The sequence below is a fragment of the Lutra lutra genome, chromosome 11 (genome assembly GCF_902655055.1).
Source record: "Lutra lutra chromosome 11, mLutLut1.2, whole genome shotgun sequence".
NCBI lineage: Eukaryota > Metazoa > Chordata > Mammalia > Carnivora > Mustelidae > Lutra > Lutra lutra.
In genome coordinates, this window is record NC_062288.1 from 89,213,444 (window position 1) to 89,240,717 (window position 27,274).

The 27,274-nt window shown below is 39.3% G+C and overlaps 1 protein-coding gene across 9 annotated transcripts in view; it reads left to right on the plus strand.

Annotated features, from left to right (window-relative positions):
• The window catches only part of EXOC4 (exocyst complex component 4), a 755,957-nt gene that overhangs the window by 68,227 nt on the left and 660,456 nt on the right, over positions 1-27,274 (plus strand). For all 9 annotated transcript variants that reach the window (XM_047694109.1, XM_047694108.1, XM_047694110.1 and 6 more), the window contains exon 4: positions 18,769-18,953. In XM_047694109.1, the coding sequence (XP_047550065.1) occupies positions 18,769-18,953 (185 nt within the window). The remainder of the gene's footprint in view (positions 1-18,768; positions 18,954-27,274) is intronic.

Consider the following 27,274-nt stretch of genomic DNA (forward strand, 5'->3'; position numbering starts at 1 on the left):
TTGGCGGTTTATCTTTTTACTTTGTTTATGAAGCCTTTTGTTACAAAGAAGTGTTACAATTTAATGCAGCATTTTTTTTTTTTTTTCAGTGTTTTGAGAGAGAGAGAGCATGAGTATCAGGGGGAGGGGTACAGGGAAAGGGAGAGGGAGGGAGAGAGAGAATCTTAAGCAGGCTCCAGGCCCAGCGCTGAGCCCTGAGATCATGACCTGAGTAGAAATCAAGAGTTGGCTGCGTAGCTGACTGAGCCACCCTGCTGCTTCATATCCAATTTTTATTTCAAGAAATTTTTTTTCTGTCCCAGTGTCATATAGAGAATCTCTTATGTCTTCTTTAATCCATTTGGAATCTGTTTCCATATATGGTATGAACTAGGGATCTAATTTTATCTTCTGTATAAATAGCCACGTGGCTCAGACCATTTGCTGAATTTATTTCCTCCTGACATCTAATGCCATCTTGGTCACATACCAACTTTTCATGTATGCATTGGTCTGTCCCTGAGCTCCTTGTTTTGTTCAGTTGGACCTGTTTATTTCAGCACTGAAAGCATGCTGTTTTAATTACTATTATTTTATGATCTATCTTGATGATAGCAGGTGGAGACATTCCCTCACCTCGCTTTTCAGAATTATCTGGGCTATTCTTGGCCTGTTACTCTTCCACGTGAATTTCAGTTATCAGCTTGTCATATTCCTCAAAAAGTGTCATGAGATGGATTCAATATAAAAATTGCATCTTTGTAATATTGAGTCTTTTCAGTGAATAGGTTTCATTTATTGATTTCTTCATTTATGTTCTATATAATAATGCTTAGTATTGTATCGCTTAGAGGTATTAAATATATCATTTTTTGCTATTGCATTTTTTAGAACAGTGGCTTTTTATTAATAACAACTTCCAGTTATTTGTTGCTGATGTAGGGATGTGATAGACGTTGTTTAATTGATCATATTTCCCTGAACCTAATCCCAATCCTGTCTGCCTGGAAAATGATGATTTATTCTTTAAGGCTTGGCTCAAATTTCATTAGCTCTCTGAATGTCCCAGGTGATTAGATGCTTTTCTCTTAAAAAAAAAAAAAAAAGATGTATTGTTTTTATTGTGGTAAGAATATTTAGCCTGAGTAGATGCTTTTTTTTTATTTGTTTGTTTGTTTCCATAAGCTGCATGTACTTCTTGTAATACAGTTGCTTTTGTTTGTATGGTAGGTCATTGAGGTCAAGGGCTTTATTTTACTTATTTTTGACTGCCCAGTTCTTAGCATAGTGTGCCTCATCTAGTCAGGGTTCCCAGATCATTGGCCAAATGGGTAACTATGGGAAAGACTTTAATATAATTAAACAGAGAATAGGGGGTTTTCTCTCTAGGGGTTCTGGTCTGATTTTTCTCTGGTTTCAGTGTTTGTTTTAACGGCAAGTTTCTCTAGTTTCTAACCTTTTCTTTTTGCAATATTTAAATGAACAGCAAACAATGATTGTAATAACTGTTAATATATATTGAGTTTTCATTACGTTCTGGTACTGTTTTAAGTCGGTTACACTTGTTAACATATTTAATTCTTGCAATAACCCTATAAGAGAGAGGTTTCTGATATGATCCCTATTTTCCAGATGAGGTAGTTGCTTTGCATGATCCTAATGTACAATGACGATTTCATGAAGGTAGAATTCAAGGTGTGCTTAAAAGGTTGGAAATTTCCTTCAATTTGACCTTTTGTATATGAGTGAATAGTATGGTCTGTAATTGCTCTTTCATTGGACTTCCTATGGAAAAAAAAAATCACATTTCCTTTCCCCACTGTTACGTGGTATTAGAAGTAAAATCTACTTAAGGCACCTCAAGGGTCCAAATGAAAAAATCTTTGCTTAAAGACATCAGAGGAAAGTGAATACAAAAAGTTGAGTCTTTCAAAACTCTCCGATTTCCTTGGATTTGTTTATCAAAAGAGTTTGCATTTCCGTTGGAAGGCAGGTGCAGATGGCCAGTAATTTAATCCCTACTCAGGTTCATAAATCCAGAGTAAATAAATCAGTGGTGACCCCTGGCTCCTGTCCGCTCCTGCAATTCCTGCCTCACCCTCACCCTCGTCTGATAGCTGTAGACTTGGCTCCTAGATGGGATATTTATTTCTTCTTTCGATATGATAACCTGAGTATTGCATAAAATAATTAAATTGTCATGACATGGAATGTCCGCAAATAGGCATGGCCTTTTGTTTCCTTCTTCAAGGTAAACAGCTGCTGTTAGCTTATGAAAAGCTAAAAGTGGTCCAACAAGAAGCCCGTATCCGTCACATTGAAATCAGAGACTTGATTAATATTGTAGCCTGTAGCTTTGTGATATGTATGGTTTAAATTAGACCTTTGCAGTCATTGTGCTGGGTTGATGCAAGCACATTAATGACATAATTTCTCGTTGCTGCATCACATTTCTGCAGTCTGTCCTTTGTATTCCACTCACATTAATTGAAGTAATTTTGCCAGTGAAGCGTGTTTCAGACCTCTGCATTTAAATTGAAATTTTAATTCCCTTATTGTCTTGAAAAGACGGCTGAAGATGCCTTGTTACAGGTTTCATTATCACTCAAAACACTCCAGCTGCTGGTTCTAATGTACAATGACTGATTAATTCTGGGAAGAATTATTAATATAAGAATAACAGCTTCTTCCCAGTGGCACGAGCTAACCAGGAAGGCACTTTATGATAGTTAATATTTTTATGAACTTTTTTAAAAGGAAAATTTATGTGGAAGTCTGCATCAGACTCAAACTGCACAGATGAGCTTTGAAAACCACTTACACCAGTTCGATTGATCAGCCCATAGAAGTCCATTCCTAATTGCGTTCAATTGGTGGAAACTAAGCCAGCGCGAGCGGTTTTGAAGCACTTCAGCTGACAGTCACAGGGCCTGTCGCTAAATGTTTTCATTTCCAAGTCTTCCTGAGATGGTAGAGATTTTTAATGTCTCTTAATCATTTATTTACATTAAAAAAAAAGTCATAGCTGTATAGTGAGATAAGGATTATTATAATAATAACTAATACTTATGTAACTGCCTTCTTCCCAGAGAATCCCAGAGATGACTTGAGAGAATGGTATGGTAGAAATATGTCACTTTTGCTGGTGAAAATGTGGCCACAACCGGTACAGAGGGAGTAAGGCAGTTTTCTAAGCTCCTGTAATAAAAGTATATTTGTCGTATTTTCAGCTCACGAGATCCTTTGCGTTTGTTGGATAAACAATCAAAGTTGTGAATGACACAGCATGGGTGTTAGTGTGGGTCAGATGGACCTGTGTTTGAATCCCGGCTTTGACTTTTACTAGCTGGATGACTTGGGGCTAATTATTCAATTTGACTTGGCTGAAAGTTGGAGTTGAGAATTACATGTATTCCCGAGGGTTGTGGAAGGGATTAAATGAGATACTAAGCTATTTATGTTAAGTCCATACTATATATACAGTAAGTGCTTAGAAATGTTGTTTATAATGAATTGATTAACTGATACTGTAAGAAGGATATAGTGATGGCTCCCTTGTTACAATTTCAAAAACTGGTTGGAGGTGGACTTGTTTTGAGCTGATAGAGTTGAAGTAGGCTTGCTAGGTTAAGCATTGTTGATTCCTTCTTCCCTCAAATGGACACTTCTCTGAATGAAAGACTACCCTACACTGTATACAAAGGAGTTCCTGCTGGCACAGAGATTTTCCTCCAAAAACAAACCTAGTCTGACTTAACACATGCACAGAGGGGGATCAGGACCCCGAAGTTCTTTGCCATCTGTTTGGGATTTGACATGGAGAAATTTCAGATTCTCTGTATCCCCTTCTTGGCCCACTTTGAGTATATGTTCACAGTTCATAGTATCTGCTGTCTAACCATAAGCAACGCAGTTCGTCAATCAACGATCTAGGAGCAGTTTGTTGTAAAATCTACTCTTAGGTAGCTAAATGTGGTTTTCTGCTAGTATTGTAATTGGGTATAAGCCAGTTCAGTACTGGAGGGTGCTTATCAATAGTGTTGATTTTAGTGTTACAAAGTAGTTGCTGTTAAGCTATTCTTTCTGTCAGTGCTTAGGTGGCAGGACCGGTGGAGCAGTGAGATTGTTCCTTCTGCTGCTGTTAAAACTGTGTCATTAGCAAATAGACGAATTCTTTTCTCAGACTCTGGACAGGGAAGGGGTGATCATGCATCCACTATCAAATGATTAATGTACAAGTAAGAGAAAGGGGGCCAAAGTGCACATCCCTTTCATCTGGTTTGAGAGTTTCTAAGATCTCACAGGACTGTTCTCTCTCATTATGATGTGGGAATGGTATTGAGGTGAAAGCTCTATAAATATCGAGAGCTGGAACATTCCAGTGAACTTATTGGACCTAGCCTGAAAGTGGTGAGTGACTGCAAAAATGTTTCAATATTCCATATAGGTTTCTCTACACATGATAAAAAATATATCCATGGTCAATAAGGAGATAGATACCATTAAGCCCATCTGTTCCTAGTGTAGTATATTGATTTGAAAGACCAATGCTGATATTCTATACTAATAACACAAGAATTGGGCACTTTTTTAAAAGATTTTATTTATTTGAGAGAGAGAGAGATGGAAGGGGGCAGGGTCGGAGGGAGAAGCAGACTTCCTGCTTAGCAGGGAGCCTGATGTGGGACTCGATCCTGGACTTCAGGATCATGACCTGAGCTGAAGGCAGTCGCTTAACCAACTGAGCCACTCAGGCGCCCCGGGCACATGTTTTGATAGACTTAACAAAGAATGGGATGACGCCATCGTTGATCACTTGCGTTGTTGGTATACATAGCTGAATGTGGCCTTAACCTTGAAGGAGCTTAGATGCTAATAAGGAGACACACGAACAAGTAGTGTCTTGTGTCATGATGAGCATGACAAGAAATGGGGACCAGGAATATTGGGGGTGGGGTGGGATAATATGGCTGGCTAGTTAAATAAGGCGGTCAGTTGTAGCTGCTTTGAGCTGTATTTGAGATGACCCCTTCATTCCCTCAAATACCTATTTGGTCTTTTTCCAAAAAGGTTTAGGAAGAGCTGAAAACAAAGTTATTAAGCAAGAAACCTTAGTGTTTGGCTAAAATTAAATGAGTAACCTTAGTGTGGCAGCTTCCTTTTTCTCCTGGAGAGTTAAAGTACAAGGCTTGTAAACTATTTTTGTTGGTGCTCAGTGCCCTTTTTATTTATATTTGGTTTTTGAAGGCTAAGGTTTCTTTTCTTTCTTTCTTTCTTTTTTTTTTTTTTAAGATTTTATGCATTTATTTGACAGACAGAGATCATAAGTAGGCAGAGAGAGAGGAAGGGAAGCAGGCTTCCTGCTGAGCAGAGAGACGGATGCGGGGCTCAATCCTAGGACCCTGAGATCACGACCTGAGCTGAAGGCAGAGGCTTAACCCACTGAGCCACCCAGGCGCCCCTGCCTGTTTTATTTTAAAGCACATAGAAATTCTGTTAGATTGCACTAAACCTCATAAGGTTCACCAGTTTTCAGTTGGCTTGCTTGGCCGTAGGACAGTGATTCCCAAAGTCTGTGCATTAGGGACTCCTTCAAGAATTCTAAAACCCTAAAGCCACACCCTACACTGATGACATTGACATCTCCAGCGGTTGGATACTAAGTTCAGTAATTTAACGCTCTTCAGGTGATTCCAATGTACAGGGCTGTAGATTTGGGGTATAGCCTATCTATGCTATGCAGCAGAGTAAAACTAATTGTCCTTGACTTCATTTAACACCAGCTCTAATGAATTAGAAGCCACGTATTTGCATACGACAGATATCAGACTGTGATTGATACTCACATTTATATAGAAATGTTGTAGTTTCAAGTTGCTTTGTTGCCATCCTCTGTTGTGGATTTTGGATAGAGCTGACTGAGTATTTGGCTCTTACCTAGTATTATAGCCTGATGATTTGGTCAGTAGGAGCGTTGGTGAATGGTTAAATCAGATGCGCTCCTGGTTTGGGTTGACTTGAACTCTTAGGGCTCTCCTTGGTGCTCTAATCCCTGCATTTCTTACTGTGGTTTCTTATCTGACCTCGCTGGGATTTCATGGGTTGAAATTGGGGCACAAAGTTGACTTATTGACAAGTGGTGGCTAGGTACATTGTGGTATAGTGCAAAGAAAATGGATTTAGAAGCCAGATGTTGTTAGTTCTAGCCCTGACTCAACATCTCACCAGTTCCATGAGCTTAGACAAATCACTTTCTCTCTGTTCCGTAGTATTCTCTTCTGTAGAGTCAATATACACATACCCTGCCTAGATTATAGAATGGCTGTGAGAATAAAAATGAAATTTTGTAAGAGTACAGTGCTTTGTAAAACATAAGGTAATATACACATTTAAAAAAGTATAAGTAGCATTATTACCCTCACGCAGTGCCAGATAAGAGAAAAAGCAGTCATCTGGGACGTGTTTATACTGAGCAGCCTTTCTCTCCTGGAGCTACCATCGCTGATGCATACATGTTGTTTTAATCAGATGTGTGCACACACATTTATACACTTCAGTCTGTAGGAGGAATAAACTCAGGCAAGAATAATACACGAGTCCTTTGCTGACCTCCTCTGTCATATTCCGGATTTCAGACTCATATATGGACTTGCTTGGACAGGTTTCTGATTGGTCAAGATGTGGCCAGATGGGGACCCTATAAATCTGTGACCAGATGGGAACCCTAAAAATGTATAAATTGCTGTAGGTGACGACACGTGTTGTTGATGGGAGCACTCCATCAACTTGACAATGATCTGAGAAGGCGGATTGGTAACTTTTGCTTGGCTTGACAAGATAGGAGGAGCTTGTTGGAGTCTGTTTTCTTTTCGATTCACCCCAGTACTGATGACTTCTTGTTCCTAGCTCTGAAAATGCAAAAAATAATATTCCTTTCATGTTTCTTTGTGGGATTTTAATAGTTGATGTTAGTAAAGAGCTGTGTAAGTGCAGAGCATTTCTTTTTTTTTATTCATTAATTTTTAAAAATTTCAGTGTAACAGAATTCATTGTTTATGCATCACATCCAGTGCTTCATGCAATACGTGCCCTCCATAATACCCACCACCAGGCTCCTCTAACCTCCCACCCCCCACCCCTTCAAAACCCTCAGATTGTTTTTCAGTGTCCATAGTCTCTCATGGTTTAACTCCCCTTCCAATTTCCCTCAACTCCCTTCTCCTCTCCATCTCCCTATGTCCTCCATGTTATTTGTTATGCTCCACAAATAAGTGAAACCATATGATAATTGACTCTCTCTGCTTGACTTATTTCACTCAGCATAATCTCTTCCAGTCCCGTCCATGTTGCTACAAAAGTTGGGTGTTCATCCTTTTTGATGGAGGCATAATACTCCATAGTGTATATGGACCACATCTTCCTTATCCATTCATCCGTTGAAGGGCATCTTGGTTCTTTCCACAGTTTGGTGACCGTGGCCATTGCTGCTATAAACATCAGGGTACAGATGGCCCTTCTTTTCACTACATCTGTATCTTTGGGGTAAATACCCAGTAGTGCAATTGCAGGGTCATAGGGAAGCTCTATTTTTGATTTCTTGAGGAATCTCCACACTGTTCTCCAAAGTGGCTGCACCAACTTGCATTCCCACCAATAGTGTAAGAGGTTTCCCCTTTCTCCACATCCTCTCCAACACCGGTTGTTTCCAGTCTTGCTAATTTTGGCCATTCTAACTGGTGTAAGGTAGTATCTCAATGTGGTTTTAATTTGAATCTCCCTGATGGGTAGTGATGATGAACATTTTTTCATGTGTCTGATAGCCATTTGTATGTCTTCATTGGAGAAGTGTCTGTTCATGTCTTCTGCCCATTTTTTGACATGATTATCTGTTTTGTGTGTGTTGAGTTTGAGAAGTTCTTTATAGATCCTGGATATCAACCTTTTGTCTGTACTGTCATTTGCAAATATCTTCCCCATTCTGTGGGTTGCCTCTTTGTTTTGCCTACTGTTTCCTTTGCTGTGTAGAAGCTTTTGATCTTGATGAAGTCCCAAAAGTTCATTTCGCTTTTGTTTCCTTTGGCTTTGGAGACATATCTTGAAAGAAGTTGCTGTGGCTGATATCGAAGAGGTTACTGCCTATGTTCTCCTCTAGGATTCTGATGGATTCCTGTCTCACGTTGAGGTCTTTTATCCATTTCGAGTTTATCTTTGTGTAGGGTGTAAGAGAATGGTTGAGTTTCATTCTTCTACATATAGCTGTCCAGTTTTCCCAGCACCATTTATTGAAGAGACTGTCTTTTTTCCACTGTATATTTTTTTCAGTGCAGAGCATTTCTAATGGATTTGGGGGTCTTGGAGATTGGGGGAAATTGTCTTGATTTAAGTGTGAGCCTGCAGTGACTCTCAGAGACCTGCTTTGCCAACTCTGTAACTGTTTCTTGTCCCAGAATAACAAATATGATATAGGAAGTAAGTGACTTTGGAACATTTGTCAAATGAGGATATCTTACCTAGTGGTCTTTTCTCTTGTATTTTGGAATAGAAACCTAGGATTTAATGCTGTCTTTATGGAGCACTGATGGGCATTGAGAATTGGAGGAACTATCAGGACCCTAAGATTAGCAAGAGTGAAGGATTTTTGTGTTATCTTTTCCATAAGCAATTAAAATTCTTAACTGTCTCTTAAGGTGTGAGGTATTGTTCAATTTCATCAGAAAGTATTTGTGAACTGATCTATTATAAGTCCATTTAGAACAAATAAGGCTCTTGATTTGGCATTATGTATTAGAAGCTCTAAATAAATATATTATTTTGGACTTGGAATTCTACTTCTAGAATGTTAAGGATAGAGTTAAGAATTTTAATTATATGATAATTATCCTTGTATACAATTTTTATCACAGGAAGATATGTGAAAATAAGAGAATAGCAATTACCTAGTATGGTGAAATGGTTTAAGTCATTTGTGGAATATTCATTTTATGTGTATGAATGCCAAAAATATATTGGCTAATGGTCACATGTTTCCAATATATGGCCAAATGGAAAAAGCACATTTAAAAACAACAATACTTTTTAAAAACTTTGTGTGGAAAAACACTTGGAAAGAATCAGGTTAAAATACATGTTACCTGATTAGTGAGAATGTGGACCATCTTTTTCCTTTGTGATTTTTGTGGTTTTCAAGTTGTCTTGATCATGTAGTTTTATAACTTGGGAGAAAAACAAAGGTTAAGAAACATATCTGGGCCTTTTTTTGGTTTGTTTGTTTAAACCTGTGAAATTAGGGTGGGACCCTAAGGCTGTCCTGACAGCCTTTGAAGGTTTCTTACAATAGAAAATACAGCCTTTCATTTCTCAGATACTGTCCTTCTGTGAGGCTTGGACTGATGGAATATCTTAGAAGAGCTGCCACCCCTACGTTACAAGAGGAAAAAAGAAAAAGCAAAGATTTTCGCTGAAGTTATAGGAATTATTGGTGGTGGAACACCCTGATGTTTAGGAAAAAAAAAAAAAAACCCAAAAACCAAAAAGAGGGGGGAAGGCCCAAAGAAGACTTAAATAGCTTAGTCGAATGGTATGCTTTGAGAACAAGTCCGTGTCTCGCAGCAGTGGTGGGTTGAGCTCCGTGGTGAAACCTGCAGTCCCATTTGATCTCTCCTGAGTTTTGTTTTCTGAGATAGATTTGAAGATACTTTAAAGAAGAAATCCACAAGAAAAAGTGCTTTTCTTTGACAGCGCTTTATCTTGCAGGCCCCCCTCCGTTCATTCACTTATCAATAACTTCATCTCATTTGCTTTATCCTGTAAATTCCATTAACTCCCCGGCAGTCTATTGCATTAAGCCTTTACTACCTAATACCGCCTCATTTACATTGACACATGCTTGACCTCAGCCCTTCTCCTCTTCTCCTCTCTTTGCTAATGCACCGACAAGCTGGGATGCCTCTCTGGAGCATTATCATTTGGTTGTTAGCACAACTAATAACAGCCCTTCATTTGAACTGATGAAGGTTTATTAAATAAAAACATGTAATAGCCGTGGCAGTAATGAAAGGAGAATGGAAGGAGACGACAGCATCCTGTTTTTAATGGTGAGAGCATGCTGAGTCTGCATTATAGGTATTGGGTTTCCAGAGGGAGCAGGGGCACCTGAATGGGGCTGATCAATACTCTGTTAGCCAACCGACTTTAAGAATGGGCACTTTTGACTGCCGGATTTGATCACTGTGGATTGGCTGCGGGCTGACTAGTTAGGGTGGAAAAAAGTGTTCTTGCTGCAGGTCCTTGGCCTTGCCCTGTGATGCCGCTTTCTTGGGAAGTCTATTGTTAAGTTCCAAGCTGTTAATCGCCCAGAGGCCTGCAGTCAGTGGCAAAACACAGCCATAGGAAGCCAGATCTTCTCCAGGAAAGCTGGGATCCGGGCTTCTGTTTTTCCTACAGATCCCCTAAGACTTCTCTAAACCTCCACTACAGCTCTGGGCCTTGAACGGAGTCCCTCATTTTGCTCCACGTGCCCCATGCTCTGCCTCTGGACTTCCTTCTCCTGCCCTTTCCCCAACCTGTTAGTATGAAGAGCAGACTAAGCCGTCCTCTGCATGTGTCCCCTGTCGTGGCTGCTGTCCTATTACAAACACAGGTCGAGTGGAGGTTGCTTTAAGTTTACGTTTAACAGGATGTTGTTCCTTTGGGGTCACGTTTGTGGTTTTATGTTAAAATATATGTGTATATGTGTGTGTATATGTGTGTGTGTGTGGATACACACACACATACACACATACTTGTTAAATTTTTCATAGATTCTGTGATGTGATTAAATACATAGGTTCTATTATTATAAGGCCACAGTGGTCTACAAACAGTACCGTGCTGTCCTAGATGCATCAAAGCTTTTAGATCTCCTAAAATGAATAGATTAAACTATATAAAACAGCCAATACTGGGTCATTTTTTACTTGTAAAAACAGTTTGCTGTGGTTCAAATTTCAAACTAATGCGTGAAAGATACTGTGTTTTTGTTTTGGGGAAGTTTCAAGCTGCGTTTAGTTGTTGTTGGGTTTTTTTTTGTTTGTTTGTTTTTGGTTTTTTCAAAATTCCTGTCTGATAGCCGAATTTCTACTTTGGGCAATGTGGTATAGCCAAGTGGAAATGTTTGGTAAGTGATCTGGGATTCTTGGTGGTAAACATCTTCAGTGCTTGTGTAATGTGGGTATGGCTCATTCTGCAATCAGAGGGAGACTTCTTGTGTGCATGTAGGACTCCCTGAGCCTGACAGTGTACGGAGACTTCCAGGTGGAGGGCTGTCTTGACGGATAGTGAGGGATAGGGCCTGAAGTCACCAGAGTTTGTCTTCTAGCCATTTGGGAGCCTGGGTGGCAGTTGCCAAGTGACCTGGGCTCAAAGTCAATGTCTGAGTTCAGGGCCCGCTTCTTTTGTCCATAGCCAAAGATTTCTGGTATTCTTAGTTGAGACTCTTCCAAAAGTTTAACTTGTGTTGTCTTACTTACTTACCTAAGTATAGGAAGGGAGAAGGTATCCATTCTCTGGAATAGCCCAATTTGTTATCTTTTTACTGTTACTGCATCTGTAAGTTGAAACAAGGCAACATTTTCAGAATAGGGTCATGTCATTTCCCTAGAAAAACACTTCCTTAAGGGAGACATACAGACCTACTGAAAAGTGATAAGACATTTTGGAACCATGTAATTATTGGAGTCCTGAAGGAAACACTTGTTTGGACTCAGCAGTAGGAACACATTTGCTTTCTTTAGGGGAACGTGATTGCCAAAATAAGCATTTTCCTTAGCTAGCAGATGGTTTAGTTAATTACTAATGTTCCTTACCATTGTGTCTCTCCCCTCCCCCAACTAAAATAATAATAATAATAATAATAATAATAATAATAATAAAAGATCAGTAATTTTATCTTTTGATTGCCGGATCAATCTTTTCTAGTATCTCTTTTCTAGTATCTCTTCAATGAAACAGCTGTTGAGAATGGCCAACTTTGGTGTTCTCCAAAACATTTCGATTGATCTATGTTAAAGCATAAAACTAGAGCTTTTTACCTAATCAACTTGGATGAGATTAGCAGAAGACAGACACTTAACTATGAAACACTTAACTATGAAATAATAATTTCATACTTTAAAATGAAATTGAGAAATTGACATTTGGTAAAGAAAATTTAAGGGTACTATAGTTCTTAATCAGAAAGATGGCCTTTGTTGTAAACTTAGCTCTCAGCTCATGGTGAACTTTTTTTGAAATACCAGACCATTCCTGATGATGTGCATTTTAACTGTACTTTAGTTAAGCTGGTTACTTAGTTGTGGAAACATTTTTAGGGATTTCCGTTTTCTTCAATGGACACATTTTTAGTAGCAAAACATGCTGTTCAATATTATGTATTAAAACATTTTGAAAATGCTAGCTTATTTCATAATCCTAAAGGAAATGTTTTTCAAGTCTAAATGGAGTTCTGTTCTTTAAGAAGTTTCCAGCTGTGGTGAGTAGAATACTGATGTTCAATTGAGTAGTAATTGGAATTGTATGAAAACAATCCCTACTTGTAGTATCTCCCCCAACCCCCTAATTTTATTTTTGAAAATGTGTAAGAAAACTTCCGAATCATTTAATTGGCTCATTTTATACTAATCTACCTTTAAGAGATGGTGTGGCCTATCTGAGAATTCTAGAAGGTCATACTAGAGATCATTTGGGGCATGAGCGTATGTTATTCCTCTGTGGGAGAGGTGTAGACAGCAATAACCTCCTATATTGTTGTCTATTTGATTTTTCATCTGGTATGTCTTCTGTAATAATACATATTTGATGTTGTATGTCACACTTAAAAACCCAGTTTTAGTAATTTCTCATAGCACTTCACCTGTAAGACCATTTTAGACCATTTTGTTGCTGTCCACTTTAACCCAACTGCATCTGTTGAATTCTTGTTAATGTTTCATCAGTGGTATTTAAAAAGTACTCTGTAGACATTAAATTTGGAAAACAGTGAAATGATTCATAAAAGGACCACATTAGAAAAAAACAGAACAACTCGTTAGTTGTATTTTTACCAATAGTTATTTGTATCTAAATGTGGGTGGCTATTTAATGATTTTTTTTTAAAGACTTTATAAGTAATCTCTATGTCCTATGTGGGGCTTGAACTTACAACCCTGAGATCAAGTTGCATGCTCTACCAACTGAACCTGCCAGGCACCCCAAGGATATTTAATGACTTCTTTTTATTTATTTATTTATTTATTTATTTATTTATTTATTTATTTATTTGACAGGGAGAGATCACAAGTAGACGGAGAGGCAGGCAGAGAGAGAGAGAGAGAGGGAAGCGGGCTCCCTCCTGAGCAGAGAGCCAGATGCGGGACTCGATCCCAGGACCCTGAGATCATGACCTGAGCCGAAGGCAGCGGCTCAACCCACTGAGCCACCCAGGCGCCCTATTTAATGACTTCTAATAAAGCCTAAGTATTAGTAAATGCCTGGAAACCAGGTCCTCTCCTCCCCACTACTCTCCCCCCGCCCCAAACACACAACGGTGTGACCATCAGTGGTTGTTGGTTGGGTTGACTGTTTTCTGCTTCACCAAGTTTTGCTTATGTGTAAGCTTTATGGTATGAGCTGCTTGAAATCAGGTAAGTGTCCGGTTTCTATAAACTGATGTTCTAGATATCATATGTTGCACTGACAAATATTTTATTTTTTAAGTGATCTCTACACCCAGTGGGGGGCTGGAACTCACAACCCCGACATCGAGGGTCGCATGCTCCACTGACCGAGCCAGCCAGGCGTGCCCCATTTTAAACATTTTGATGTGTACAGGCAGTGGCATTAAGAACATTTACACTGTGTGACATCACTACCGTCCAGCTCTGGAACTTTTTCATCTTCCCAAACTTCAGCTCTGTACCCATTAAATAATAACACCTCTTTTCCCCCCAGCTTCCCGAAACCACTCTTCTACTTTCTGTCTCTATGAATTTCCCTCTTCTAGGTACATCATAGAAGTGGAATCACCCAGTATTTGTACTTTTGTGTCTGGCTTATTTCACTTAGCAGAATGTTTTCAAATTCCACCCATGTTGTAACATATTGGTACCACTCTTTTTTTTTTTTTTAATTTTAAGTTCAATTTAACTAACATATAGGGTATTATTAGTTTCAGAGGTAGAATTCAGTGACTCACTGGTAGCAAGTAACACCCAGTGCTCATTCCATCAAGTGCCCGCCTCAATGTCCATCACCCAGTTACCCCATCCCCCACCCACCTCCCCTACAGCAACCTTCAGTTTATTCCCTGGAGGTAGGAGTCTCTTCCTCTGGTTTGCCTCCCTCTTTTTTTTTTTTTTTTTATCTTATTTTATATTTCCTTCCCTTCCCCTATCTTTGTCTGTTTTGTTTCATAAATTCCACACATGAGTGAAATCGTATGGTATTTGTCATTTTAAACTGACTTATTTTGGGGGCCCCTGGGTGGCTCAGTGGGTTAAGCCGCTGCCTTCAGCTCAGGTCATGATCCCAGGTCCTGGGTTCGAGCCCCACATCGGGCTTTCTGCTCAGCGGGGAGCCTGCTTCCTCCTCTCTCTCTGCCTGCCTCTCTGCCTACTTGTGATTTCTCTCTGTCAAATAAAAATTTAAAATTTAAAAAAATTTAAAAAAAAATAAACTGACTTATTTTGCTTAGCATAATATCCTCTTGGTCCATCCACTTCATTGCAAATGGCAAGGTTTCATTCTTTTGATGGCTGAGTGATACTCCATGGTATAAACACACCACATCCTCTTTATCCATTCATCTCTCAGGACATCTGGCCTCTTTCCATGTTTTGGCAATTGTAGCCATTTCTGCTGTAAACATTTGGGTGCAGTTGCCCCTCTGAATCACCATTTTTGTATCCTTCAGATAAATACCTAGTAGTACAATTGCTGAGTCTTAGGGTAGTCCTATTTTTAACTTTTTGGGGAACCCCCATACTGTTTTCCAGAGTGGCTGCACCAGCTTGCATTCCCACCAACAGTGTAAGAGGATTCCTCTTTCTCCACATCCTCGCCAACATCTGTTGTTTCCTGAGTTGTTAATTTTGGCCATTCTGACTGGTGTGAGGTGGTATCTCGTCATGGATTTGATTTGTATTTCCCTGATGCTGAGTCATGTTGAGCATCTTTTCGTGTGTCTCTTAGCTGTTTGTATGTCATCTTCTGACAACTATTTTCTTAAAATCACTTTTAGTACCACTTAGTGAGATTAGAGTAGGGGAGGACAATGGCCTTGCCTAGGTCTCATAATTATAGCTTTTAATAAATGAAGGCCAGAAAATTAGAGCACTGTATTTTCATATAATAATAAGACTACTCTGTCTTCCGTGTGGTAAGGTTTTCAAGTCTTTGAAATTCTTATGGTACTCTTGATTATATATATTAATTGTACTTGTATTTTGGGTTCAGAAAACATACTCAGAAAGTTTGTCATCTAAGTGGTTATAATGGTTCTATGAACAAACAATACTTTACTGAAAATGTTGCATTTAGCAACGTTAGTAACACCTTGTGAGGTTGCTTTTCTTTCTTTTTTTTTTTTTTTAAGATTTTATCCATTCATTTGGCAGACAGAGATCACAAGCAGGCAGAGAGGCAGGCTGAGCAGAGAGCCTGATGCGGGACTCGATCCCAGGACCCCGAGATCATGACTCGAGCCAAAGGCAGAGGCTTAACTCACTGAGCCACCCAGGTGCCCCACCTTGTGAGGTTGCTTTATCCACAGAATAAATAGATTCTGTTAAAAATCTAATTTCAGTGAGCACTCAGTATGTGCCAGGCACTGTGGTTAGTGCTTAACATTATATATATATTATATTATATTATATTATATTATATTATATTATATATATATATTATATTATATTATATTATATTATATTATATATATAATATATATATAAAGTGTGCTTTGAAAGTTGACATTATCTTATAATTTTGTATTTGGAACATGAACTATTTGGGTTAAAAATCCACATACAAATTCCTACAAACAAATTGAGCGTGGATGTGCAGTGGGTGATTTTTAAGCTTAAATATCTCAGCTGGATTTAATTACCTTAAGGGATAAGGCTACATGATGGGCCAGTGGCTTACCAAATTATTTTTCATTTTCTGGATCTCGATGTCACCAAAGGTTAATGCATCCTCTTTTCTCTGTTAGAGACCCGAGTTAAATCCATTTTAGAGCATACGTGTAAATGAATTTGTTGTTGTTTTTCCTCCTTGGGGACGCAGTGGTCATTTTGTGAGGCTGCTTTTCCATTTGGAATCATTGGCAGCTCGCATGTGGCCCAGGGGCTCTTGTCCCAGAGGCAGTTGCCAGCCAGCATGAAAATGGACTGGCAGGCTGCAGGGGACAGAGCTGGCCCAGGGCTTGTCATTTTTTCATGCCTCCATTCTTTTTCATTTAACTCAAGGAAACTTATTTGCTACTGGCATCTGATTATAGCACATCACAAAGCAAGCGATGTGTTTGTGGGGAAGCCTTTGCATTTTCCTCCCCATCTCAGGCCAGTTTGTATTCGGCGGTCAAGGCTTTCTGTATTCGCTGTCTGGCTGCTCCCAAATGACTGTGTGTACTGGTGTGGGTCAGTGGTCAGCACTCTGGACTGTTGGTATGGTTCGGGGCTCTTATTTTCTCTTGCTTTTCTATACATGCTGGCACGTAGGCGAATGCATGTTTATATCCCTAATTACACTTACTGTTTTTACTCTGAAGTGTCATTCATTATTACCTTTATCTGTACCTTTTAGGCATATTTACAAGTATAACCTGGGTAGGGAATTGCCATAGCACAGGAGTCCCTTTGGGGAGCTTGGTAGGGCTCTTTTCTCTCTGAGTTCAGCTTGTAGTCCTCTCTTTTCTATTATCACTACTACTACTATGGCTATTGTTATTACATTCTTTGTAATTCTCTCTTGCTTTTATTTTTCTCCTAAGGAATAGTACCTAGAGTACACTCTTCACATTGTTATTTTCTTTAAAAAACAAAATATATATATATATATCTGGGGGTGCCCAGGTATCTCAGTCAGTTAAGCATCCAACTCTTTTTTTTTTCTTTTTTTAAAGATTTTATTTATTTATTTGACAGACAGAGATCACAAGTAGACAGAGAGGCAGGCAGAGAGAGAGAGGAGGAAGCAGGCTCCCTGCCGAGCAGAGAGCCCGATGCGGGACTCGATCCCAGGATCCTGAGATCATGACCTGAGCCGAAGGCAGCGGCTTAACCCACTGAGCCACCCAGGCGCCCCAGCATCCAACTCTTGATCTCAGCTCAGGTATTGATCTAAGGTGTGAGTTCAGGCCCCATGTTAAAAAAAAATATCTAGGGCGCCTGGGTGGCTCAGTGGGTTAAGCCTCTGCCTTTAGCTCAGGTCGTGATCCCAGGGTCCTGGAATCAAGCCCTGAATCGGGCTCTCTGCTCAGCAGGGAGCCTGCTTCCCCCTCTCTCTCTGCCTGCCTCTCTGCCTACTTGTGATTTCTGCCTGTCAAATAAATAAATAAATAAATAAATCTTAAAAAATCTCTACAGAAAGACAAATATAATCTTTATATACATGGATAAATGGGATCATATAATACTTGCTTTTTTTTTTTCCTTTTTAGTTATTGCTTTCGTTTCAGAGCGAGTTGTTCCAGGCTTCCTGAATTCCTCATCTTCATTTGTTGTAGGCATTCTCACGCCATTTTTATTCATCCAGTCTTTTTTGTCTTAAAATCTCCCAAATTGTACTTTACACCAGGAGTGTTTTTGTCTCCATAGTTTATCTCCTATTAAGCATTCATATCCTGTTTCTTCTATCGAACTGGATCAGGCCAAGGAGAGGTGAGGACTGCTGTTTTCTCCTTGTAGCATTCATGTAACACATGCATTTCCCTCCGTGTGTGTGTATATTAGAAAGAGCGAGAGAGATTTGTATCTGACTGTGTGTAGACAGGCATGGAGACTTAGGCCAGTGAAGCTCTGACTCATGAGCACCATGGGAATTATTTAAAAATTTATGCAGTGCGCTCTCACTTAGTCTTAGTCTTAAAAAGCTAAATTTGGGGTACCTGGGTGGCTCAGTCGTTAAGCGTCTGCTTCAGCTCAGGTCATGATCCTAGGGTCCTGGGATCGAGCCCCACATCAGGCTCCCTGCTCAGCTGGAAGCCTTCCTCTGCCTCTCTCACCCTCCTGCTTATGTTGCCTCTCTCCCTGTCTCTCTCTCTCTTTGCCAAATAAATTAAGAAAGTAAAATCATAAAAAAAAAAGTCACATTTGATTAAAAGCTGATTGAAATCATTAGTATGTGGACCTCTTGTGAGAATATGGATGATACGGTTTAATCGGGAGGGTCACTTAGCTTGTGTCTGTTAACAGGCAGTATGTGTGGGAACAGGTAATATGTACGTCTTTGCGGCGCTTCAGATGCCTTCTTGTTTTACAGGATTGTTTTTGTCAGCATTATTTCTCTTTAGACCTTAGAGCATCCCAAGCAAAAGTAGGAGGCCTAGCCACATTACACTCTTCGAAGTCTGATATATGTTACTAAGGTTCTCAGGAACTCTTTTTTTGACCAGACCTTTTAAAAATACGGTCATATATTTTTCTAAAATCAAGTCTCCTCTTGAAAGTCTCAGAGTCTCATAAAAGAAGGTCTCCAACAGTAGTAGTTTCCTATTTCTGATACGGCTCAGTTAGGTCATTGTCCTACTTAATCATTTTTTTTTCCTCTCCTGTGCAGGTGTCAGCAGTTGAGTCCTTGGAGGGCCCCTTGCTGCAGGTGGAAGGACTGAGTGACCTTAGGTTGGAGCTTCACAGCAAGAAGATGAACCTCCACCTGGTTCTCATAGATGAGCTGCATCGGCACTTGTACATCAGATCCACGAGCCGGGTCGTGCAGCGGAACAAGGAGAAAGGGAGAGTGAGGTTGGTTCAAGAGGCTCCCGGCTGCGGTGTCTCGTGGCAGCACAGAATTATAAGGAATGTTATTTGTTTCCCAGAATACTGTGGTCATTGATTTACTTCTTGCTTTTGCCTTTTTTCTTTTTTTTAACTTTTTAACATACTGTCCTTGAGGCTATAAGATGGTTTTATAATAGCAAGTATTCCATATTCTGAAAGGCTGACATCCGAAGTTTCTTCATTCCTTCGTTGTACATTTATTATGGTTGTTTTATGTAAAGATAAGAAACATCTACTCTGGGCCTTTTTACTGGATCAGGGATACTCTGGCATACCTCCGAAGGAAGAGAAAAGATGCTTAAATCGTATGGTACGTTCAGCATAATGAAGGAGTTGCAGTGTCTGAACTGGACTTAAAAGATTCCTTGTTACTTAGGGTTGTGCTCTGCTTAAGACAATCTTCTTTCTAGAGTAGTTCAAGAGAGCTTCAGAGCAAACGCTTTCCTTTTATCCCTGGGCTGATGGTAGAATAGGCCTATACTTAAGGACCTGGGTGTGGACTCAAGAAATTCATTAGGTTATTCTAGACCTGGCAGGGAGTAAGACTAGATCTTAAGACAGTTAAGACAGTAGAATACTGACGTTACTAACACATATCAGACAGCTGTGCATGTCCTAGTCTTTCTAACATTCCTTTAAAATAGTCAGAACTAGCTAGAACATGAGCAAAATCTAAGAACAGATGAAATAAAGTAGGGAAAGTCAGTCGTTGTTTAAAGCATTAGAGAGAATTGGCTCAGTGATAAGGAGGGAGCAATTTCCTCATCATAAAGAGGAAAAAAGACAAGATGATAGATCTTAGTTGTATAGATAGTAGAGGATAGTGATTTTAGTTATTCTGTAGAACAATGCTAACATGATAGTGTTTGGGGCTGAATTGTGTTCCCCTAAAATTGGGGTATGAAAGTCCTAACTGCCAGGACCTCAGGCTGTGACTAAGCTTGGGGATAGGATCTTTGAAGAGGCAAGGAAGTTAAAATGAGGTCATTAGGATGGGCCCTACTCCCACTATGACTGGTGTCTAAGAGGATACAGACTTGCCCAGAGGGAAGATCCCATGAAGACATAGTGCTAAGATACCATCTACAACATAAGGACCGAGTCCTCAGAAGGAACCACCCTTCTCACCACCTTGATCTGGATTTCTGGCCTCCAGAACTGTGAGAAAGTAAATTTCTGTTGTTTAAGCCACTCAGTCTGGGATACCTTATTATGGCAGCCCTAGCAAATGAATACAGAGAGAAATAGAGGAATAATTACAGTGTATATAAAGAAATCTACTTAAAAAAAACCCCAAAAGGCCTTGATCTGCAAATCAAAAGGATTTAAGGTAAAAATTAATGAAAAAACTTAGTCTTCGATGGGATCAGGAACTCTTCATGAATTTTAAAAAATTTCTGTACAGAATAGGAAGAAAAATTGTTATCTTCTGTGACAGAGATAGTTATTTGCCTGCCTGATATCCATTCGCTCGTTCTTCATTTTTAATGACAACCCTCATTTTGTTCCTAGCAGCTAATAGACTATATTTCCCATCATGCTACATAGTTAAGGGTGAGACTTTTGCTTGCAAGCTTTTGAATCAGGGCTCATAGGAAAATTCTTTAAAGGTGCCAGCCAAACTGGTATACTCACTCTTTTAACCCTTCACTTGCCTTCCTTTATTTCCTGTCAAGGACATGGATTGGTGCCATCAAGCCATCTTGAATACTAGGTGACCTTGAGGACGGAAGGCCCATCCTAAACAGCTTAATAGCATTGATCCTCCTATGTATTCCTAAATGGATTACATCTTTTATATGAGAGGAGGGAAAAATTTTTATTGTACTCAGGCCATTGCTATTTTAAGTCCTCTGTTTTAAACAGTTAAACCTAGGCCTGATACACAGGAGCAAAAATCAGGATCACCAGGATTTTCTGAACAAGAAAAGCCAGAAGACAGCAGAATGAAGTCTACAAAGTGTTGAATGGGGCCGAGTTAGGACCAAAGATTTCTATACCCAGCCAAATGGACGCTAATAAGCATGGGCAGCAGAGAGACATTCTGAGATATAAATTAACAACAAAAAGAAGTAGTGTTTTTATTTTCCTAAGAAAAATACTCAAAGATGGTACAAACCAAAATCAGCAACTTGAGAACAATAAAGTTGTAGGTAGGTTGAAATTACTATAAGAACTACACATCATTAAATATGTAAATTTGCGTTTACATAACTGACATATTTTTATGAGATCAAAAATATAAGCTGAAGCTATTTTTGACAAAGGTCTATGTGGTCAAAGAGTACTCCACAATACACAGGATTGTCTCTCGACATTAAGTTCCAAACTGGGAAATTTCGACTGGCAGGAGAGAAAAAGGAATGCTGAATTCTTATATAGGATGAGTTAGACTTTGTTCTGGATTTGAATAATGGGAGGAAATGTTTAATTTCATATTTATTAACCTAGATATGTGTGTTTAAGGATTTCTGTATTGAAAGTCATGAGAGGAGAAGCAAATAAAATATTCTCCAGACAAAGGATGATCTATTAGCCAGTGTTCTAGCCTGCAAGTAGCAGAAATCAATCCTGATAAGTCAAACAAGGAAAGGAACTAAGTGGAAAGTGGTAAGGTAGGTCACAGAGTCTAAGGGAAGGAAGGCTTTGAAATCAGGCTCTAAAACCCAGGAGAGATGAAGCAGCCGACTACATCCAGAACACCATCGACAAGCCCCAGGGAAGGGTCTGGTGGAGTTGTTGTCCTACTGTCACCATACCTGTAGTTGCTGGATTTTTCAGTGATCTCTAAATGTCCCTGCATCTGTCCTTACCCCTCAAGATTCAGAGTCCTTGGTGAAAACATGCAGTTCGTTGAGCCTGAGACATGTCTGGCCTCCTTCAACTTCTACAGCAGGATGTTGGGCCCTCTTTTTGGCTTCGACCCAGACAATGGAGGGTCTTTGCAAAGACTGTTCCAATTGTTGGTATCCAAAAAGAAACACATAAACATCCAACACATTTCTACTATGGGAGAAAACAAAAAAAAAATCACAGGAAGGCACATCTGTATAAAGAGTAGACTTTTCTTTTTTTTAAGATTTTATTTATTTGTTTGAGAGAGAGACTCAGCGTGAGTTGGGGAAGGGGGGGAGGGAGAGGGAGAAGCAGACTCCCTGCTGAGCAGGGAGCCCACCTTGGGGCTTAATTCCAGGACCTGAGATGGTGACCTGAGCCGAAGGCAGATACTTAACTCACTGAACCACCCAGGTGCCCCAAGAGTGGATATTTTTGAAGTAGAAACAGACAATTAGTAGGTACAATAAGAAAGCGTTATATGGCTACATGGAAAAAGTAATAAAAATGGTATTTGGAGGATATGAAACAAGACCTAAATAAATGAGGAGACCTTCCATTTACTTAGAGAGATCTGTCCCAGTTAAAGCCCAGTTGGGTTTTTTGAAATTGTTAGATCTGAAGTTCACATAGAAGAATAAATGAATAAGAATTATTTTTAAAAAATTGAAGGGAAGGCGCTTGGGTGGCTCAGTTGTTAAGCATCTGCCTTCAGCTCAGGTCATGATCCTGGGGTCCTGGGATTGAGCCCCACATCGGGCTCCCTGCTCAGTGGGAAGCCTGCTTCTCCCTCTCCCACTCGCCCTGCTTGTGTTCCCTCTCTCACTGTGTCTCTGTCAAATAAATAAATAAAACCCTTTATTTATTTATTTATTTATTTATTTATTTAATAAACATATAATGTATTATTAGCCCAGGGGTACAGGTCTGTGAATCGCCAATTAAATAAAACCTTTTGAAAAAAAAAAGGAATAAAATTGAAGGGAGATAATAAGGCCTTTCTTACCTAATATTAAAATATATTTTAAAACTAATCAAAACAGTACATACAGGTATGCAAATAGAAAATCAGATTGGTATAGCCAAACAGAATTAGAAACAGATGCAGGATGTATGGGACTTTAATATATTTTTGGGGGGGACTTTAATATAAACAATAATCCAAGTAAGTAGAGGGAATGAAGGCTATTTAGAAATTGGTATTGAGACATTTGACTAAGGAAGGTCAATTTAGATGTTTGTGTGTTATTGTATACAAAAAAATCTAAGTCAATTTTAAAATCACATGATAAAACTTTACTACCAGTAGAAAAAATGGAGAGTATGTGTGTGGAGGAGGCTTTGTATGTGTGTGGAGGAGGCCCATATCCTAGAAATATAGTACTGTATCATAAAAAATATATGTAACAGGATATTCATTGAAATGTTTTTGATAAGGGTATTTGATAAACAAAGGATAAAGGATATTGATAAACAAAAATACAGGACTTACATGTTTATCGTTAAATGAATTATGGCATATCAATGCAATGTAATTCTTAAATGAAGAGAAAGATTTCAAGATATATTCTTGGGTCCAAAAAAAGCCAACTGAGAGACAGTATATACAGGATGATCCTATTTGTGTAAGAATTGAGAGGACCCATACTTAACTATGTATCCTTTATTTGTAGACGTAGATGTTTCTGTGTTTATAGAAAATTCCTGGGGCGCCTGGGTGGCTCAGTGGGTTAAGCCGCTGCCTTCGGCTCCGGTCATGATCTCAGGGTCCTGGGATCGAGTCCCGCATCGGGCTCTCTGCTCAACGGGGAGCCTGCTTCCCCCTTTCTCTCTGCCTGCCTCTCTGCCTACTTGTGATCTCTCTCTCTGTGTCAAATAAATTAATAAATAAAATCTTTAAAAAAAAAAAAAAAGAAAATTCCTGGAAGGAGTGCTGACACTGATCAAAAGAATTACCTATGAGAAATGGAAATGGTGGGTGGGAAATAGGAAAGAAGGACTCCTTCATACCTTAGGACTATGAATGTATTCATCATAAGCATGTATTTTTACTTTAAGAGTAATATAATTATTGGTGATGCTTTTGGAGATTATTTTTATTTTTTTAAAGATGTATTTATTTTAGATCGGTGGTGGGGGATGGAAAGGGCAGAGGGAGAGGGCAAGAGAAGCTCTAGGCAGACACCATATTAAGTGTAGAGCCAGAAGCAGGGCTCATTCTCACAACCCTGAGAGCACAACCTGAGCCAAAACCAAGAGTCAGACGCTTAACCAAATGAGCCACCCCAAAGATCATTTTTAGTGAACTGGCAAAATGCTTACTGCTGAAATGAAATTTAGATTTAAAATTCTATATGGGATGATCCATAATAAGGTTGGAAAAGAAAGCGTGTACATTTCTGTAGGTATGAGTGTGTGTATGTGTAGGGGGGCAGGGATAGATGGACAGATGCTTTTCTGTTAAATGTTTTGAGGGGCACTAGACTGTAATTATATTAGTAGATTATTTTTATTTTCTTAATATTTTTAAAAAGCCTATAATATCTTTATAAGTTGATAAAGTCAATAAAAAGTTTATTTTAAGTTCATCCTTTTCCTTCATGCATCCCGGGTTAAAACTTGATTTGACCTTGTTTCCTTGGGTGCTCTTTGGCTCATGGGGGAGAAAATTTCAGCCCCATGGATTTTGGTGTCCATATTTGTCGGGGGGGGGGGTGTGTGTGAAGAGCATGCTTGACCTTGTTGTGTTATTTATTCCCTATTTTGTCTTCTTAAGTTTTTTCTTTTTATGTCTGTTTTCTTTTTATCTTTCAGTTTTTTTCTTCTTTTTTCCTCTTTGCCTGGATTTTAGTTTTACTTTATTTTGTATTACATTTCTTCACTCTTATCTGTCATTTGAGACCATGACTGTTTTTGACTTTTATACCCTCTGAATCATTCATTTTTCTTTCTGTATGCAGAACTTAGAACTATAGAGGATTACTTTGCCAGCCATTCCTGTTTCATTATTCAGTTAAATTTTCTTAGTAAGGGCATATTATCTTTGACAGCTATTTCTCAGCTCAGTTTGATTTAACAAACTTTTACGAACATTTGCTCTTTGCCAGGTACCGTGCCAGCTGTTGGGGTTATAGAGGTGAATCCATTCATTACTAGATTTACAACTTAAAGTTCAACTCTCCTCTGTCAAGTTTTAGTTTGACGATAAAATCAGCCAAGGGAGCTGCCCCTGTGAATTTTGGACATATTATTAAGTGAAGGAACAGAAATGAGTTCTAATTAAAAAGCAAATGTTTAATAAGCTGTTAGTACTTCTTTTTTTTTTTTTTTTTAATTATTTATTTGACAGACAGAGATCACAAGTAGGCAGAGAAGCAGGCAGAGAGAGAGGAAGGGAAGCAGGCTCCCTGCTAAGCAGAGAGCCCATACAGGGCTCCATCCCAGGACCCTGGGATCACGACCTGAGCCGAAGGCAGAGACTTTAACCCACTGAGCCACCCAGGTGCCCCAAGCTGTTAGTACTTCTAATCCTTTAAAAAACCCCACAAAACCCAAACCTTTCATGGCTATTGGAGTCAAACGCGAAGAGGTAGATCCTTACCAGATGGATGAGTAGTTAATAGTCAGAAGGTCCATAGGATTATGTGAGTAGGGGTTGTTTTTGGTGTAATTTGCTTTGTGGTTTTCCTGTCTGCCACCCTGTGGTTAGTAAATAACAAACCTTGTTCAATCACAATAAGCAATTAGTGATTTGTCAGGGGCAAAGGCGGGGACGGCGGGGGGGGGGGGGGTCTTATGCCAGAAAATATTTTATGTAGTCACTTGTCCTTGTACAGCTTAGCTCCGAATGACTCTAAATGGATTTAAAATAAAAACTTATAATCATAGATATTTAAAAAGAACAATAACTTGTACCAATATTTCTTTCAAAATAAAGGAGTTCAGTGCATTCAAATTAATTACAAACCTGATAAGAACAGCTAATTTTGATTTTATTTTTTTGCTTTCAAAAATACTTCCTCAGAGAGATTCAGAACCCTTTGGAGGTACCCATCTATGCTCAGCTTTGTTTCTTCAGAAATGGAAACAGGTGCACACTAGTTGAATGCAGGATTCCGTAATAGCGCCTGCCGTTGTGTCGAGCTTCGTGTCTGTCATAGTTAAATGAGTGGGTGTGCCGGCTTTCTCTTGAACTCCGGAGACTAAGTCCTTTCATAACGGAACAAGAGAAAAACCAAAAGTCATTTCCAGAGTTACTTGCCTTTGGGTCGGTGTTCACAAAGGAGAAAATTGAAGCCCAGGGGAAAGTTTTAGAGAGATGAGTCTATGAAAATAGTCTTGCGGTAAATTGACTTTCTAAAAGTTTATTGATGGAGTGTAAGGGCCCTTCTGGCTCTGGTAATAAAGTCAGTAGGTTATGTTTTTCAGAGTTAAAATGGCAAGACATTTACCACCCTGTATTTAACAGAAACATATTTTTAGGTTAAAATTGAGAAAATAATTGTAGGTTTTAATCTAACGTGAGGCTTGTGCACATCTGTGTTTATAGAACTCTGTATTATACCCACAGAAATACACATATCACCACACACAAATATGCACTCCCTGTATGACTTCATTCATAGGATGGCAGACTGTAATGCAGCTCTGCACCTGAACTTTCCTGTTAACTGATACCTTCGTGGGCCAATGCTTCAAAAATAACTTCTCCATTTTTTTTTTTTTAAGATTTTATTTATTTGACAGACAGAGATCATAGGTAGGCAGAGAGGCAGGCAGAGAGAGAGGAAGGGAAGCAGGCTCCCCGCTGAGCAGAGAGCCCATACAGGACTCGATCCCAGGACCCTGGGATCACGACCTGAGCTGAATGCAGAGGCTCCAACCCACTGAGCCACCCAGGTGCCCCAAACTTCTCCATTTTTGTTATAGAAATATTTATTGCGTATTTTTCCTATCATTTGGAATTGAAATGAACTTTTTCTTACTAGTGAGTAGCAGCACTGTAAACGTCCGTGATGATCCTCTGTCTCCTTGGGTTTGTGAATCCAGGCTAGACAGGGGTATGGAGCTCGCCGGGCGGTTGCGAGCAGCGTGCAGGTCAGAGGACGCGGTGAGGCAGCCGAGGGAAGACCGGAGATGGAGCGGTGGTCAGTATGGAAAGGAGGACTGGTAAATCTGTGACCTTACTGACTTTATAAATAGACAAACTATTGTGACGAATCAGTGGATTTGAAGACTCTGTTTCTTAAGAAAGTTTATGCGTAAATAGGAGCTAAACAGCCTCATAATGGAGGAAAAGAATGATGGGTAACTATGTCAGTTTAATTCTAGGTAAGCGTTACTTTTGTTAGTTTTATATCTTATGCTTGAGGTTTCGCATGAGTCTGCAAGTGATTCCAGCAGTTGGAAATAGGCTGTTTGGTTTCAGTCGTTTCATAGTCATACTTGGA